Source organism: Nyctereutes procyonoides, unplaced genomic scaffold (genome assembly GCF_905146905.1).
Source record: "Nyctereutes procyonoides isolate TBG_1078 unplaced genomic scaffold, NYPRO_anot_genome, whole genome shotgun sequence".
Lineage (NCBI taxonomy): Eukaryota > Metazoa > Chordata > Mammalia > Carnivora > Canidae > Nyctereutes > Nyctereutes procyonoides.
Window position 1 is genome coordinate 29,307,467 of NW_026575047.1, and position 15,883 is coordinate 29,323,349.

General features: G+C 58.6%; 1 protein-coding gene across 1 annotated transcript; it reads right to left on the minus strand.

The window, feature by feature from the left end:
- Positions 1-8,987: 8,987 nt before the first annotated feature.
- On the minus strand, positions 8,988-12,416 carry NKX1-1 (NK1 homeobox 1). The gene is made up of 2 exons (XM_055326035.1): positions 11,933-12,416; positions 8,988-9,871 (listed from the first exon to the last, which is right to left on the minus strand). Exons 1-2 carry the CDS (start codon positions 12,414-12,416, stop codon positions 8,988-8,990), a joined length of 1,368 nt encoding a protein of 455 aa, XP_055182010.1.
- Between the last annotated feature and the right edge of the window lie 3,467 nt (positions 12,417-15,883).

Consider the following 15,883-nt stretch of genomic DNA (forward strand, 5'->3'; position numbering starts at 1 on the left):
TCTGCCTCTCTCTCTCTGTATGTCTTTCATGAATTAAAAAAAAAAATAAAATCTTTAAAAAAAATGAAATGATGGTGTGATTTTTGTCCTTTATGCTGTTGATATGGTGTATTATGTGAATCGTCCATATTTTGAACCACTCTTGCATTCATGGAATAAATCCCACTTGGTCATGAAATATAATTCTTTTTATTGCATTTGGGTTGCTAATATTTTTCAATTTCATTGACCTAATTGGCTAGTATTCTATTAAGGATTTTGTGTCTATATTCATAAGAGATAGTGTATACTTATGTCTTTGTCTGGCTTTGGTATCAGAGTAGTACTGGCCTCATAGTTGAGTTGGGAAGTATTCCTTCCTCTTCTGTATTTTAGAAGAGTTTATGAAGGATTTCTGTTAATTCTTTAAACATTTGCTGGTATTCACCAGTGAAGTCATTTGGTCCTGGACTTTTCCTTGTGAGTTTTTTTTTTTTTAACTAATTTGTTATCTTTACTTATCGTAGATCTGTTTAGATTTCCTGTTCTTCCTTGAGTCTGTTTCAGTAGTTTCTATATTTTTAGGAATTTGTCCATTGCATATAGGTTTTTGGTTGTGATTTGTTGACATAGAGTTTATAGTATTCCTTGGTAATTCTTTTTATGTCTGTAAGGTTGCTGGCAATGTCTCTTCTTTCATTCCTGATCTTAGAAATCTGAATGTTCTCTCACTTTTTAAATTTTCTTGGCCAGTCTAGCTAAAGGCTTATCAGTTTTACTGATCTATTCAAAACCAAACTTTTGTTGATTTTTCTCTGTTTTTCATTGTTTTATTAGTTTCCACTCTAATCTTTATTACTTACTTTGGTTTGCCTTGGGTTTAGTTTTCTTTCTTTATAGTTTCTTAAGATAGAAGATTATCTTATTGATTTGAGGTCTAGCTTCTTTTTCATATAGGTGTTTACAACTGTAAGTTTTCATCTAAGCACTGCTTTAGCTTCATTGCATAAGTTTTGGATATGTTGTGCTTCATCTTTACCTACAAGTATTTTCTAACTTCTTTTGCTCACTGATTTTTCAGGAGTTAGTTTAATTTCCACATACTTGTTAATTTCCCAAATTTGGTTCTGTTATTTGATTTTTAATTTCATCCCATGTGGCTAAAGAATGCATTGTGTATGATTTCAGTCCTTTGAAATTTAAGACTTATTTTATATATGTGCTATCCTGGAGAATGTCCCATGTGCACTTGAAGAACTGTGTTCTATTGTCAGGTGTTCTGTAGGTATGTGTTAGGGCAAGGTGATTCTAGTGTTGTTTACATCATCTTTTTCCTTTTGACCTTCAACCCAGTTGTTCTGTCCATTGTTGAAAGTGGGGTATTGCTGTCTCCAACCATTGTTCTTGAATTTTCTGTTTCTCCTTTCCATGTAAGTTTTATTTCATGTAATTTGGGGCTCTGTTGTTAAGTGCATATGTGTTTATACTGTTATTTTTTCCTGAAAGATTGACCCTTCTATAACATGGCCTTCTCTGTCTCTAGTAACAGATTTTATCTTTTTTAAAAAATATATTTTTTGTTTATTAATGAGAGACACAGAGAGAGAGAGAGAGGCAGAGACACAGGCAGAGGGAGAAGCAGGCTCCATGCACCGGGAGCCCGACATGGGATTGGATCCCGGGTCTCCAGGATCAGGCCCTGGGCTGAAGGCAGTGCTAAACCGCTAAGCCACCCAGGCTGCCCCAGATTTTGTCTTAAAGACTTTCTTGTATGGTATCCGTATACCTTGTGGTTGTTATTTGCATGGTGTATCTTCTTCCATCCTTGTACTTTCGTTCTGTCTGATTCTAACATGTTCTTTGGAGACAGCATGTGGCTGATCATAGCTTTTAATCTGTTCTGCTGATCTCTACCTCAGAGTGCATTATATAGTCCATTTACCTTTAATGTAATTACCGATAAGGGAAGATTTATGTCTTACATTTTTCAGTTTTTCTACACGTCTTTTTTCCTCTTTTCTCCATTGTGTGTGTGTGCGTGCGTGTGTGTGTGTGTGTGTGTGTGTGTTAGATGGATGTATTTACTGAATTCCCTTGTCTTTCACTGAGTTTTTGTATTTGGGGGAATTATTTAGTGTTTGCTCTGAAGATTCCAAAATGAACAAGTGAATACAGTCTAGTTTGGCTTCATACCAGAGTCTACAAAAGCCCTGTTCTAATGTAGGTCTGTTCCCTCCCGGAGCCTTTGTGCCATTTTGTCATCCAAATTACATATTTATAGATTATATTTTAGATAATATAATGTGGCAACTCTGGAAATCAGATCCTCCTCCCCACAATTTGTTGCTGCTATTTGTGTCTTTTCGGGACTAATTCTGTAAAGCTCTATATTCTTTGTCATGTTTGGTGACTAAAATCTGTTTGATTAGTTTAGTGGTCAGCTAATGATTGGACAGAGACTTCTTTAAATGCTTTGATCCAAGAAGGCTTGTTGCATATTGGGCACACCTTGAACACTCAGCCAAACAATTACCAACTCTGCCTTAGCTCACACTTCCTGCTTGTTCAAGGTTTCAAGTTCAGCCAGAGGGGAGAGCTAAGTACTCTTCAAACCTTTTGAGATTTTTCACTAGCCTCTTCTTTGGCCAAGTAGATGTTTCCATTGTAGGCAGCTGCGTTGTTAAACAGTTTCCCTGATCATTCTTAATAGACCCACACTGAGCCAGTTGAGTCAAGCCAGAAGAAAAGACAAGCCTGGCAAATGGTTTTTTTCCAGGCACCAGCCAGATAATTCCAATTGTGACAAGTCTCCGAGGGTGGGGCTTTGGGGTGCTCCACACCCAGTCTTTATTCCATCACTACTGTGGCTGTGAGGCTGTGTTATAAAGGCCACTGCAGATCTGGAGAGAGGGAGTTGGAAGAGCCAACTTGAAATGCCACAAGGTTTGCCCTTCCCACCAAGATTCAGACATTTTTCTAGCATAAGCCCTCCTTGGATTGCTTTGGGTCTTTGGTTAATTTCCAGAGTTTGAAAACGTTAATTTTGTCAGTATTCCCTGGGTTCTGTGGCATTTGGAGCAGTCTGAATTGCTGGTGGGACAGCCCTTCCTAGCCCTTTCCTATTGGACGGTCCTCCAGCAGATGTGCTTGTACACACAGTTTTCTTTCATGGCCACATGTGTTTGTGGGCCAAGTCCCCAGGACAAAGTGTGGAGTCCAGCAATGGTTCAGGTGCCACCTTGGTAGGTGCTGTGGAGCCTCTTTGCTTGCTTTCCTAGGAGCCATATGTGAGGATGCTGACTTCCAGAACCCTCCCTCCCTGCCTCCTTTGGTGTGGTGGCCCCAAAAAGCTGGCATCTCCACTCAACCTATCTCTTAGGAGTGAACTGTCAAAAGGAGTGTTTTTTTCATATGGTGAAGTGCTCATTGTTGCTCCTTTTCTGTGAGCCATGTGTCTGTATTCTTTGCTTATTTTCCTGTTGGTTTATTGGCTCATTTAAGTTGTAGGAGCTCTTTGTTCATTAAGAGAACTAGCTCCGTGTGACAAGTTGCAAATATTTCCTGGCTGCTGACTTTGCTAGTGTTTTGCTGTGTGGATTTTTCATGTGTCTGAGTCTTAGCAGCCCCCCAGGCCTTCTGCTTTCTGTGTCCCATCCCCATTTAAAGAGTATATTTTTAAAATTCTTATGTTTCTTTTGGTACTTTTTTGGGTTTCATTTCCACATTTAAATCACTGATGTCTTTATCACTTATTTTTATATAAAATATGACCCAGGAAACCCAGTTCCTCTTTCAAATAGCTCCCAAGCCATATCATCCATTTCTTGACAAATTAGTATTTCTTTTGAGATGGGGAGCACCGCCCTTCCCTTACATCTACACCCACGGACAGCGGTTCTCTTCCACCCCTTCAGCTCGCTGTACCATTGTGATTACTATAGTTTTGGGCTATGTTTTTACGCCAGAGACCTCTTTCTGTTCACTTTGAGGCAGTTAGACAACAAGAGGTGCAAGGGGTGGGGCAGGGAGGGCATTCTGTGAAATTTACTCAGGCCCAATTTGTCTGCATCATTATCTTTTCATGCCTCTGCACAAGTGTTTCCTAAGAGACAGCCTGCAAGTTTGTGTGCTTCTGGCCAGTGGGGGAGAGAGCCTGCCGGCACAGATGCAGCCCCACACCCCCCACTGCCAGCTCTGAGGCAGCCTGTGGGAGCAGACCCCACCAAGAGACCCCTGGCCCAAGGGGTGGGACAGGACAAGGCTCCTGGCAGCTGCACACCACAGGCCCAGGATCAAGCCAGGAAGGACAGATCAGAAGGACTTTGTGCTACAGGAAGGGAGCCCATCATCTCCGTGTTATCCTGGGCTTGTAGAGCGGGTCCTGTGTGGCTCAGGGTGCACCAGGGAGCAGAGCATGGGCCTGACAGGAGGGTACGGAGGTGGGAAGAGCAGGCGGACAGTTGTCCTCAGGCTGAGGGGCCTCCCAAGGCCACTCTGAGTGATGGTGGTTTCGGAGCAGCAAGCAGAGAGTTCCTGTCAAGGTGGGTGATGTGGGGAGCAGCGGGGGGCAGGGCTGGCAGGATCAGATCCCCCATGTGGGGCTGAGAGCCATTGGGGGTGCAGGGGGAGCATGGCACAGAGGGGAGCCGCTGTCCCTGTCCAGAGCAGACTGGCTGGGGCTGGCTGGGAATGGTAGAGGAACGACAGGTGGGAGGATTGGCAAGGCCCAGTTGGATGGACCATTACAGAAACCGGGTATCACAGTTAGAATTAGCTAACTCCAGGTGGCAGTGGCTGGTAAACAAGGACTTATGTATGCTTCTGTCATGAAAAGCCCTAAGGTGGGTGCCCCAAGCTGGTGAGAAGCCACCATGGTGCCACTAGGGCCTCCTCTCTTCCTGGCATCAGTCCATAGGGCCTCCATCCTAAAGGCTACCTCTTGGTCCAAGCTGGCTGCTGGGGCTCCAGCCATCACAGGGTATGGAGAAGGAAGGGAAGGGTATGTGCCTTCATTTCTTGTGAGGAGCCTTTTCAGGAGCCCCTCATGGGAAAGAAAGACACACACACTGCTCATGTTGCCTTGGTTACACAGCAGTGTCCAGCTGCCCAGAAAGCAGAAAATGCTGTCTTTTGTCCAGCTCCCAGCAGCTCTTATGTCCAGGCAAGAGGGTGAACAGAACCACCCTCAGCCGGCTGCTCTGAAGAGGTCTTCATAGGGCTGTCTGGGATGGAGTGGGACATGCATCCTGGAGTTATCACCTGCTGTGGGGGAGGGGGTCCCCCATGGACCTGTGTGCCACTGTGTCTACAGGTGACCATCCCTACATCCTGAGAATGACCTACTTGAGTCCTGCCCTCCCTCCCCCAGCTGTTACCACCTGCTGCCCCTGGGTGCCTCAGGCTATATGTCCAGCCTCACCCTCCCCATGTAAATGCCACGCCCTTCAGGAAGCCTGACCTGATCCCCCAGAAGCATAGGAAGGTCCCTCTGAGCTGAGTCACAGTTCCCAGAGTCATGAGAACCTCAAGTGGACCAGGGCAGCAACCTGGGGACTCCACATTAGGCCCTGGGTGCCACTTTGGGATGAGGGACTGACCCCTCAGGCTGGCTTATGAGGTCACAAGGGATTAACTGCAGGTGAGGGAGGAGGAACAGGAGGCGCACAGACAGTGGCTGGTCGTGGTTGGCGGCACCCCTAAACCCCGGGAGGACTGTGTGGCTAAGGAGGCCACAGAGGAGCCGTCTACTGCCATGGGGGTGGAGGCCGTGTGGATGGGGGTGTGGTGGCGGTGGCTGTGGGGAGCCAGGACAGCAGTGAGGTGGGCTGGTGTGCAGGTGCGGGGGAGGGGGCTAGGGGAGCAAAGGAACAGCAGCAGAACAGCGAGCAGTGGGGCAGGGCATGGCTCAGGTGGACGAGCTGGTGAAGAGACCCATGGAGACAGCGAGTGGGGACCGTGTTTGGGGGACCTGGCTTGGAAGGGGGCAGCCCAAGGCCACACAGGGTGGAGCAGGAGGGTGTGGACACTGCCTGCAGGAAGAGAGGGTGAGGAGGGCAGGCGCTCTGCGGGTTGGGCGTCGGTGGCGAGTGGCTGGAGCTGGCAGTGGAGGGGCAGGGGGCCATGGAGACAGGGAAGTGGATACAGTGGGCATGGCAGCAGGCTGCCAGCCAGGTGAGTGTCCCTGGAGGGCGAGGCCCAGGTGGTGCAGGTAGGCAGGAAAGCCAGCAAAGCTGCCAGGGTGGCAGGTATGCAAGCAGCCCCATGTCCATTCTCCCCTCCTTAGGAGTTAAGTCACCACCAGCTCTAAAAACTACATTTCCCAGCCTCCCTTGGCTAGGAGCGGTCATGTGACTAACCTGTGATCAGTGAGTTGTGAGCAACTGTGTTAGGTGGGCTCCTGGGAAGGTGCCTTAAAAGGCAAAGGGGTGTACCCCTCTTCTCCTATCTACCTGTTTGCTTCCTGGAATGGGGATGTGATGGCCGGAGAGTCGCCCTCCATTTGGGTCTGTGAGGATGGAGACCCAGCCCAGGGATGCTGTAGCAGCCAGTGGGACGGATGAGAGTTTCCAAGGACTCTGTAGGTGTCATAGCTGCCTGGGGCTGTGAGCCACCGGATTTCCCTCACAAAAGAGAACATGAATACTCCTCCAATGTGTCTTCATTTGGATTTTCTCTTTCATGCAGCCAAAGCCAATCCTAATAACAAGGCACCACAGAGCTCCAGCCGGGGCTGGGCATGGAGGGAGGAGGGCAGGGCTGAGTGGTGTGGGGACTGGCATCATGGGCAGACAGCTCTGCCTGTCTGGGCTCAGCTGTTCCCGGGCAAGAGCTGGGGTCAGTGGGTGAGGGGAGCGCCCCCAGCAAGGCCTCCAGGGAGTCCTGTATTTGTCTGGGCTCATACCAACAGGGCCTGTGCCTTGCTGGGCAGGAGACAGACATGACAGGCTGTGTTCTGGGATGATGGGAGGATGCGGCCTGCAGCCAGGACTGGCCCAAGGAGCCTGAGGAGGGACCACCGTCCCAGAGTGCACTTGGATCCCGCCAACTCCACAGTGGGACACCATGGTGGGCGGGGGGCCATGCAGAGAGGCTGGGAGAACCAGCACTCACCTCTGCCTCTAGCTCAAGCCAGGAGTGCCCAGGCCTGGAGGTCTGAGCACCACGGAGGCACTGAGCCGACTCCCAGTAAGGCTGTAGGGGGTCCACCTAGTGCTCTCCTCCTTGCCCTCCGAGGGCTGTGAGGCAGCAGTGCCCTGAGCCCAGCAAGATGGGCTTGGGTTGATGGGCTGGCCTTCTCTGGCCTGTCCTCCCCAGCGCCCAGGAAAGGGATGCCTTTCCTCCCCAGCTCCCAGGAAGGGGACGCCTGTCCTCCCCAGCACCCAGGAAGGGGCGACACCTGTCCTCCCCAGTGCCCAGGAAGGGGACACCTGTCCTCCCCAGCTCCCAGGAAGGGGACGTCTGTCCTCCCCAGCTCCCAGGAAGTGTAGGCTGTGGCTTTCTGCCTGGCAGCCCCTCCAGCCAGCTGGGCTAAGTGCACACTAATGCTCATGATTCAGTGTTAGGCCCAGAGCCCTCTGGAACTTTATGGAGCTCTGGGTCTACTCTGTCAGCTGTCTATCCCCTGGGTGCCTGGCCTCCGTGGTGAGACCTAGAGTGTCCGCACCATCTCCACATCTCCCATTGGATTCAGCAGATTTGAGCCCTCCCCTCCCTGCCGCACTGGCCATGCTGAGCTCTGCCAGCGGGAAGCCCTGCTCTGGGGGCTGACCACCTGGCACGGCTACTTGGCACAAAGCGTCCTGGTGCCAGGGCTGTGCAGGTGCACAGCAGAGTGGGGGCGGCAGGTGGGGTGGCCCCGGAGGGGAAGGAGGCCAGCTGCAGCAGTGGGCAGGGTGGTCCTGGCCTCCTCTACACCCCACCCCACCGGCTGCCCGATGGGCGCTGTGGGGGCTGCCCCTCAGCGGCCCTGCACCTGCTAGTGACGGTGAAGCCAATGAGGGCTCTGTCTACTCCTGCCTCGCTCCCCAGCTCGGCCTCAGCCCTCCCTGGACTGGACAGTGGCCCGCTACCCGGCAGGGACAAGCTCCGAGGGCTCCGTGGCGCCTGGCACACGGAGGGGAGCCGCAGGCCTAGGGAAGGCGCCCGGGCGCAACCACTTCCTCCGCAGCGCAGGGCCCAGGAGCGCCGGGCATCCTGCTCCACCCAAGCGCCCAGAGCGCTGCCATGGGGCCCTCTCATCCCAGGCTCCCGCGCCGCTGCCTCTCCCCTCCCGGTTGCCAGGGCGCCCGGAGCACGGCCGCGAGTCGTCGGAGGAGAGGTGTGGGCTCAGGGCCAGAGCGCTGGGCGCCCCGGGGGCCTGGCTTGCGGGCAGCTCCGGCGCTCTGGGGCAAGCCGCTCAGCCCGGGGAGCCGCCCGGGGTCATCCCTGCCGGGCCTGGGGGCTCCCGTGTCCGACGCGAGCCGCCCGCCCCAGCCCGGTGCTCTGGGTGCGGGGGGCCCTGGTGGGCGCCCGGGGGGCAGTGCTGCTCCCAGCCCCGACCCCCGGCCGGCTCGGTCCCCCGGGCTTCCCTAAGGCCGCGCGGAGGGGGAAAGGGCGTCCCTGAAGGCCCGGGTCGGGAGGGGGAAGGGGAGACGCGGGACCGGGACGCTAGGACAGCGGCCGCAGCGGCCCAGCCCCGGGCGCCGCGGTGGGGGTGAGGGTGGGGTGGGGTGGGGGTGGGGCAGGCGCCCTCGGAGGGCGCAGACCGGCCACGCGACCCCCAGCCGGTGGGCACATGGGGTCCGACAGCCCGGGGCGCCTCGGGCGCGGCAGCGCGGGAGCCTGAGGGGACGCAGTGCAGCCTCCTGCGGTTTATTGATTGAGTAAAGTTCAGCAAAGTGCTTCCGAGCGGCCGAGCCCGGCCCCGACGCGTACAGTCGTTTACGAACGTAAAACTCTCCTGCGGCAACCGGCTGTCTACAGAGCGCCCAGGGGAGGCCTCCCGGAGCCCGGCCCGGGCCCCGCCGCGCTCAGAGGTGCGGCGCATAGAAGGCGGGCGCGCCATAGGTCTGTGAGCCCAGCACGAAGGGCGACAGCACCGCCGGGCTGGACAGGAAGGGCAGCTGCGCGGCGCACACCAGGCCGCCGGGGCCGTGCGCCGGGTACCCCGCGGGGCCGTGCATGGCGAGCGGCGCGCCCATGGGCGGTGACGGGCTGAGCGGGCTGAGGCCCCCGGGCAGCCCGGCCCCCGGGCCCGCGCCGGGTCCCGGAGCCCCGCCGCCGCCGGTCGGGGCGCTCGTGTCGGCGCCCGGGTTCTGCTTCTTCCACTTGGTGCGCCGGTTCTGGAACCAGATCTTCACCTGCGTCTCGGTGAGGCTTAGCGACAGCGCCAGGTTGAGGCGCTCGCACACCGACAGGTAGCGGGTCGCCTTGAACTTGTTCTCCAGAGCCACCAGCTGCTCGTAGGTGAAGGCGGTGCGCGCGCGCCGCGGCTTCCCGGACTTGGAGTCGGAGCCCGTGCGCTTCCGCTTGGGCTTGGTGGCCGCCGCCGCGCCCTGAGGGGGGGTCCCCGCGCCCCCTGCCGCCGCCGCCGCCGCCGAGGCTCCCGGCGGGCCCGGGGCTCCGGGCGAGCTCCCGCGGGGGCCGGGGGCTGCCGCCTCCTCCACCGCGCTGGGGGGCGCCTCCGCCTCGGCCGCGCCCGGGCAGCCCGACCCGCGGGCCGCGAGGCCGCCGCCGCCTCCCCGCGCCTCCTCCGCGCCGCGCGCCGTCCCCGCGTCGGGAGCCCCGTCCTCGTCGTCGTCGTCGTCGTCGGGCGCCTCGTCCCCGCTGTCCGCGCTCGGGCTGCGGCCGCCGCCGCCGCCGCTGCTGTAGCCGCCGGCCTCGGCCTCGTCCGCCTTGTAGGGGTCGCCGGCGTCTGCGGGCGAGCGGGCCGGGAGGACACACAGTTAGGACGCGGCGCCCTGCCCGCGCTCGGCCCCGCGCCCCCCGCGCCCCGGGAAGGGGCCCCCCTCCTGCTCCGCTGCTCCTCTCGGGGATCGGCTCCCTCCCCGCTTCCTCCGGGGCGGGGTCGTCCCGCGTCCCTCGTCCCCCGTCCCTCCGCGCCTCCCTCCCCGGCCCGCCTCTTCCCGCCGCTCCGAGCCTCCCGCAGCAGGTCTCCCCGGGCCGGGCCGGCAGGGCCGCGGGTTTACCGCGGGCTGAGAGCTCCGATCGATCCGCGGGGCAGATACAAACTTAATTAAACTCATTTTGTGTAATGTACAAACTAGTTAACGGCCATTTAATTTATTTCGGCGTATATTACCCTCCAATTACGGAAAGGCGTGGACCGGCCAATTACCGGGCATTTGAGAGCCTGCTGCCAGCGGCCAGTGGTGGGGCTGGACCGGCTGCAGGGAGGGGACTTCGGGAGACCCAACTGGCTGCTCTGGCCCCCGTTTCCAGCTCCAGCCGCCGGTCCCGGCTTCGCAGTCCTCCCCGCTCGATGGAAAGCCCCGCCAACCTGGGTCCTACCAGAGGCTCTGGCCTGGAGGTTCCGGCCTGTGCAGTGCTAGGTCGGGGGCTGTCCCGGCTAGGCCCAATCTGAGCAGCAGCCCCAACCGTCCAAGCAGAGGCCCCTGAGGTGGCTGCATTTCTGGCCTGGAAAATTTGGAAGGCAGGATATCCTACGCAGGGCCTGGGAGCGCGTCTATAACGACTGTACCCCCACAGGTGGTAGCACCACTAGGAGAAAAGCCAGGGCATGTGCCCAGCATGGTGCTACCCAGTCCGGCTCCAAGGGCCCGACTGTTGAGTCAGGTTGGCATAATTGTCAAACTGGGTGCTAGCACACTTATCCAGGGCACCTGCAGAGGTTGCAGGGAAGTCAGCAGGGCAGATGGGCTGCCCCCCTACCTACACCCCTTAGCAGGAGCAGGGGCTGTCCCCTAGGGGACCCTGAGAACACCTGGCCATCCAGCTTTGCCATGTCAGGAGTAGTCTGAGGAGGAAAAGGACCTGACCTGGCTCCCTCCCTGAACCTGTGAAAGACAGGGCCTTCCGCTACTGGGATGGGCCCCCAAGCTGGTGGAGGCTCTGGGTGGAGACTCCGCGAACCCTGGCTAGGCCAAAAGCGGGAAGGGTTCCCCCCAGCCAGCCTGGGTTTGCTCTTCCTTCAAGTCAACCCCACCTGGAGCTGGCGAGCCCAGGCACCCCAGGCCCCTCTGCCCCAGCACAGCGGCCCCAGCCCTGTCCACCCTGCACTCCCGTCCCTGCTCCTGCTCTGCGGAGGGGCTGGGAAGTTGCAGGGAGGAAGGGCCGGAGGAGGGGGCACCAAAAGCAATCAGGAGCCGGTCGAATGCAATTCTCGATCAATAGCGGCCCCTAATAAGTGTAATAGGTTTTAATCGAGTAATTATCCGAATTTTGACCCTATAATTTAGATGTTCGGGGGGAGTTTGCAAGGTGCTTGAAAGAGATATGCATGCTGCCGTAATGGGATATCGACCGGGCCGGGGGCGCGGGCCGCCCCATTACCGGCCGCTTTCCGCCGCTAAGCACATTTCCCCTTAACTGTAATCGAAGGGATTTAATTGTTTTTCCAGAGATAACCAGCGTTTTGTCACAATTAGTCTGATTTGTCCAAAAAAAAAAAAAAAAAGGAGAAGGAGGAAAGAGGGAGGGAGGCCTCGGGCGGCCGCGGTGGGGCGGGGAGGTCACGGGCCCGCCGCCTCGCAGGTCCCCTCCTCCTCTGGCACCAACCGCCTTCCAAGGCCGGCCCTGCAGCCCCGAAGCCCCGGGACCGGCCCGGGCGGAGCCATCCCGGGAGGCGCGGCACGGGCCCCGGAGTCCGGGTCGGACGGAGCCCCGCGCGCTGCGAACTTTGCACCGAGCCTCGGCACACCGCCGGCCCGGCTCGCCGAGGGGCCCGGGAGCGTGAACGCATAGATGCGGCCCGTCTCCCGGCTCCCGCGACCGGAGCGGGCCGCGTCCTACTCACGCGGCGGCTCAGCTCCGGCGGCGGCTCCAGCTCCTCCTCCTCCCGCGGCGGCGAGGGCGCGGCGCTCCAGCTCCTCTGCGCGCGGCGGGCGTCCCGGGGCAGCGGGGGCCGGGGCGCACGGGCCCGGGGCGCACGGGGCGCACGCGGCGGGCGCCACGGGGCCCAGAAGCACACAGCGGCGTCTTCTGCTGTTGAACTTGTTGGGGTCCAGAATGTCCAGCACCGAGAAGGAGGTGGGGCGCGGCGGCGGGCCAGGCCGGGCCGCCCCGGCCCCTTCGGGCGCCGCGGGCACCGTGTCGCTGGCGGCGAGCGGCGGGGGCCCGGCCCGCGGGAAGGCGGGCAGCTCGGCGCGCCCGTCCATGGTGTCCCGGGCGGCGGCGGCGGCGGCGGCGGGCGCGGGCGGTGCGGGCCCCGGGCCGGGCCCGGGCGGCGGCGGCTGCAGCGCCGGGCCGTCCCCGGGAGCCGCCGGGCCGCTGGCGCTCATGCCGGCCTCCCGCCGCTCCGGCCGCTCGGGCCCCGGCGGCTACTGGGCTCCCATCCCCGGCGGCCCTGGCGCCGCCGCACGATCTGGCGCAGGCGGCCGCGGCCCTGCCGGCTCCCGGCGCCGTGCCCCGCGCTCCGCCGCTGCTGCCCGGCGCTGCCTCCGCCGCCGCCTCAGGCGCCCGCCGCGCCCGGCCCGCGCATTTATGGCGGCCCCGCCGGCGGCGCCCACGCGCCCACACGCCGCACACACGTGCGCCCGCAGGCGGCCGCGGGGCTCCGCCGCCCTCGTTAGCGCGCGCGCCTAATTGGTTGCGAACGGCCCCGGGCGAAGGAGGCGGGCCCCGCGCGGGACACACGGACGGAGCCCCGGGCCCGACCGACAGACGCTCAGCCGGGAGCCCGAGTGCGGGCCGCCAGCGGCTGTCGCGGTCGGCGGCGCCTCGCCGCGCCTCCGCTCGTCCAGAAACGGTGCGCTGCCTCCTGGGCGGAGGGGGAGGAGACAGCCCTGGCTTTTAAATAATTGCGGGATCAATCGGCGGAGGGGCCGCGGAGGCCCCGGGGCGCACGGGCGGGCGAGCGCTAAGACTCGGCCGGGACATCCCCGCGCGGGACGCGGCGCCCAAGCGGCCCCTCCTCGGCCCGCAGGCGCGCGGTCCCGGCCCTCGGGCGGCCCCTCGGCGGCTGGGGCCGGGGTGGGGGAGGTCGTGGGGCAGACTCTGGGTGTCTTCCGCGCGGTCCGTGCACCTCGGTCGCGCCTCTCCGGGTCGCTCCTCTCGGGGCCCCCTCTCGCGGCTCTGTCCCTGCGGCCCCTCCCGCTCCCGCCCCCTTCGCGTCGTCAAACTGGGGCCCGGCCTTGTGTCCCCGCGAGGGGCGGGGCCGGAGGCCCCTGGGTCGCTCATTAGTAGTGGTATCGAAAATGAGGGAGGCTGGACGGTCCTCCCGCCCCCGCCTACGCCCCCGCCCCCGCCCCCAATCGGGGACCGGGGAATCGTACGGACAGCAGGCGGCCTACGTACAGATCGATACCCTTCAGGTAGGGGGACACACGGCGGCAAACTCCTGCACCCCCGCGCGCGGAGACTTGAGAAGCCCCTCGGTCCCGGTCTCTATTTGTGCATATTTATCTACAGACGAGACTGTTTGCGCCGCCCGGCCCCCGGCCCTCGCCCTCGGAGGGACCGGCCAGCGTCCGCGTCCGAGGGTAAGCCCCTGGCTGCTCTCGCAGCGCCCTTCCTGGTCCCCGCCGCTGGTGGAACCCAGGTGGGAGCCGGCGGTGGGGGCGCGCGTGCGGGGGTCTTCAGGGTGTGAGACTGTCTCTGACGGCCGTGAGTGTGCACGCAGGCGTGTGCATGAGCAGTGTGCGCGCCACCCGACACTGCGGTCCCCGGAGCCTGCTCCACACACAAGGACGGGTCCTTTGCAATTACCGCGGGCAATGATCCTTTGGAAGCAGAAATTAAAAGTTGGGAGAAATAATGGGGGACCAATCGGCTGTAATTTGGGCCAACCTCGGACATGCTGAGCCTCAGGGAGGCTGGGACTGGGGGGGAGGTAAGGCCTCCCCTCTCCCAGCCCGTCCCCTCCCCCGCACACTGGTCCATCCCGAGATTCTAATCAGACCCACAACACTGTGTCCTTCCTTGCCAGGACTTGATTATTCTTTATCTTTAAATTATAAATCACCTCTGGGGGAAGGAGGGTGGATAATCTCTCATCACAGGGAGGTAATTATCTCCTTCCCGCCCCCACCTTCCTGGCGGGACTCTTGGGCTCTCTCTGCCCCTCCCCCAGCTAAGTTTGAATATAGATGTGCACACACACACATATACATACACACTCATTCAGCAGCACGCGCCACATACAATCTCAGATTCATTCATGAGCACCTGGGCACACCGTGTCAGGCGCATGATTCACAAACGCATTCACCACCCTGCAGCGGGCCTCAGCAGCGCCCACCAGGTCTTGGTTCCCTCTTTATTCTTTCCACGAGGACGGCACTCAAGGCCCCTACCTGCCCCTCTCCCACGCCAGGCATAGCATGAAGTGCCCTCGGGCAGGTCCCAAGTGCAGACCTCTGACCTGTCTCTGGGTAGCTGAGTTCCAATGTGACCTAGAGCATCACAGCCCCTCATGTGTGCTCACACTCCATGCCACACAGGACCTGTCCCTATCTACCACCAGTCACCACGGGAGGTACAAATATGGCAGTCACCGGGTGGGCAGGTGCTGGGTGTGTGCTCTCACCCCCATTACATACACCTGCAGGTGAGAAAGAGAAGTGTGAGGCCTCTTGGTACATCTTTCCTTCAACACAAACACACAAAGTGAAGTTTTATATAATGTAGATGTAGCACAATGTATGGTATCACTAAAACATAGTAAGTAGAATACAGTATATTAAGTATGATACGTAATAAACATAATGAAATAACATATTGTAATACACAACCAAACATATTCACACAGCACAGTAGGATGTGCTCCCTGCTGAAAGGTGGGGGTTTGACTTGGACAAAAGTGCCATGACTGTCCTGGAATTTGGAGGTGCCAAGGTTCTCTTCCTTGGTCCTCCTCTCCCCTCTCTTCCCTGCCCTGAATAGTCTAATGGGAATTGCAGCAATCAGAGTAATGAACTGCAGGGTCTGACCCAGGGGAGCAGAGGCAGGGTAACGGGTGTGATGGGAAGCCCCCAGCGCTACATAGGGGACCTTGCATCATGTTCTCACGTGAAGAGGAGCTGCTACATGAGGACAAGAGTCAGGGAGATCATGGCATCTGCTCCTGCCCTCCCCTTCCCCTACCTCTAAGAAACAACCAAAGTCCTGGGGACACACAGCACCAGTTCTACTCTCTCTGATACCTGGGAACAACCCTCCCCTCCCCCCAACTTCAACTCAGAGCATCCAGGGCTATAAAGACGTCCTTTCGCTCCTAATCACAATTGATTGTCAATTAGACCCTCATTTGTGCAATCTTTGCCCATCTGCCATATCGGGTTATCTCCAAGCCACCAGCCTCACTTGCTGGGCCCCAGGTGGGCACTGACAGGTGAAATCAGTGCCTGAGATAGGGATGCCTCTGCCTACCCAGTGGACAGGAGACACCCCTTCATTGCTAAGCCTCCACTCACTGTACATCAGCAGGACCAGATGGGGTCTTCGGCAGGCTGGGGGAGGGGCTGCACAAAAGCAGGAAACAAATGGAACAAGTGTAGAAATCTGGAGGAGGGTTTGGTTGTAAAAAGTCTGAGAAGTGATGGGGGGGCGGAGGGGAGTAGTGGGTGAGGGCTGTGATTATGCAGAAGAGGAAGGGGAGGTGTTTGGGAGAGGGATTGTGGAATGCTGAGCATCCAGCCCGTTCAATCCATGGCCATATGCTCTCCTCAGCATCAATTTTTTGGAATTTTGGAGTGCAAAAGAGCAGAAAGGGTGTCCTGTCACTGCCACTAACTTATGTGTTTAGGGG

Bases quoted from the DNA above. Each gene is read 5' to 3' on its own strand.
- NKX1-1 (XM_055326035.1), bottom strand. From the start codon at position 12,416: ATGAGCGCCAGCGGCCCGGCGGCTCCCGGGGACGGCCCGGCGCTGCAG. The intron at 9,872-11,932 runs GTGAGTAGGACG...GCTCGCCCGCAG, and splicing joins CGCCGGAGCTGAGCCGCCGC to ACGCCGGCGACCCCTACAAG.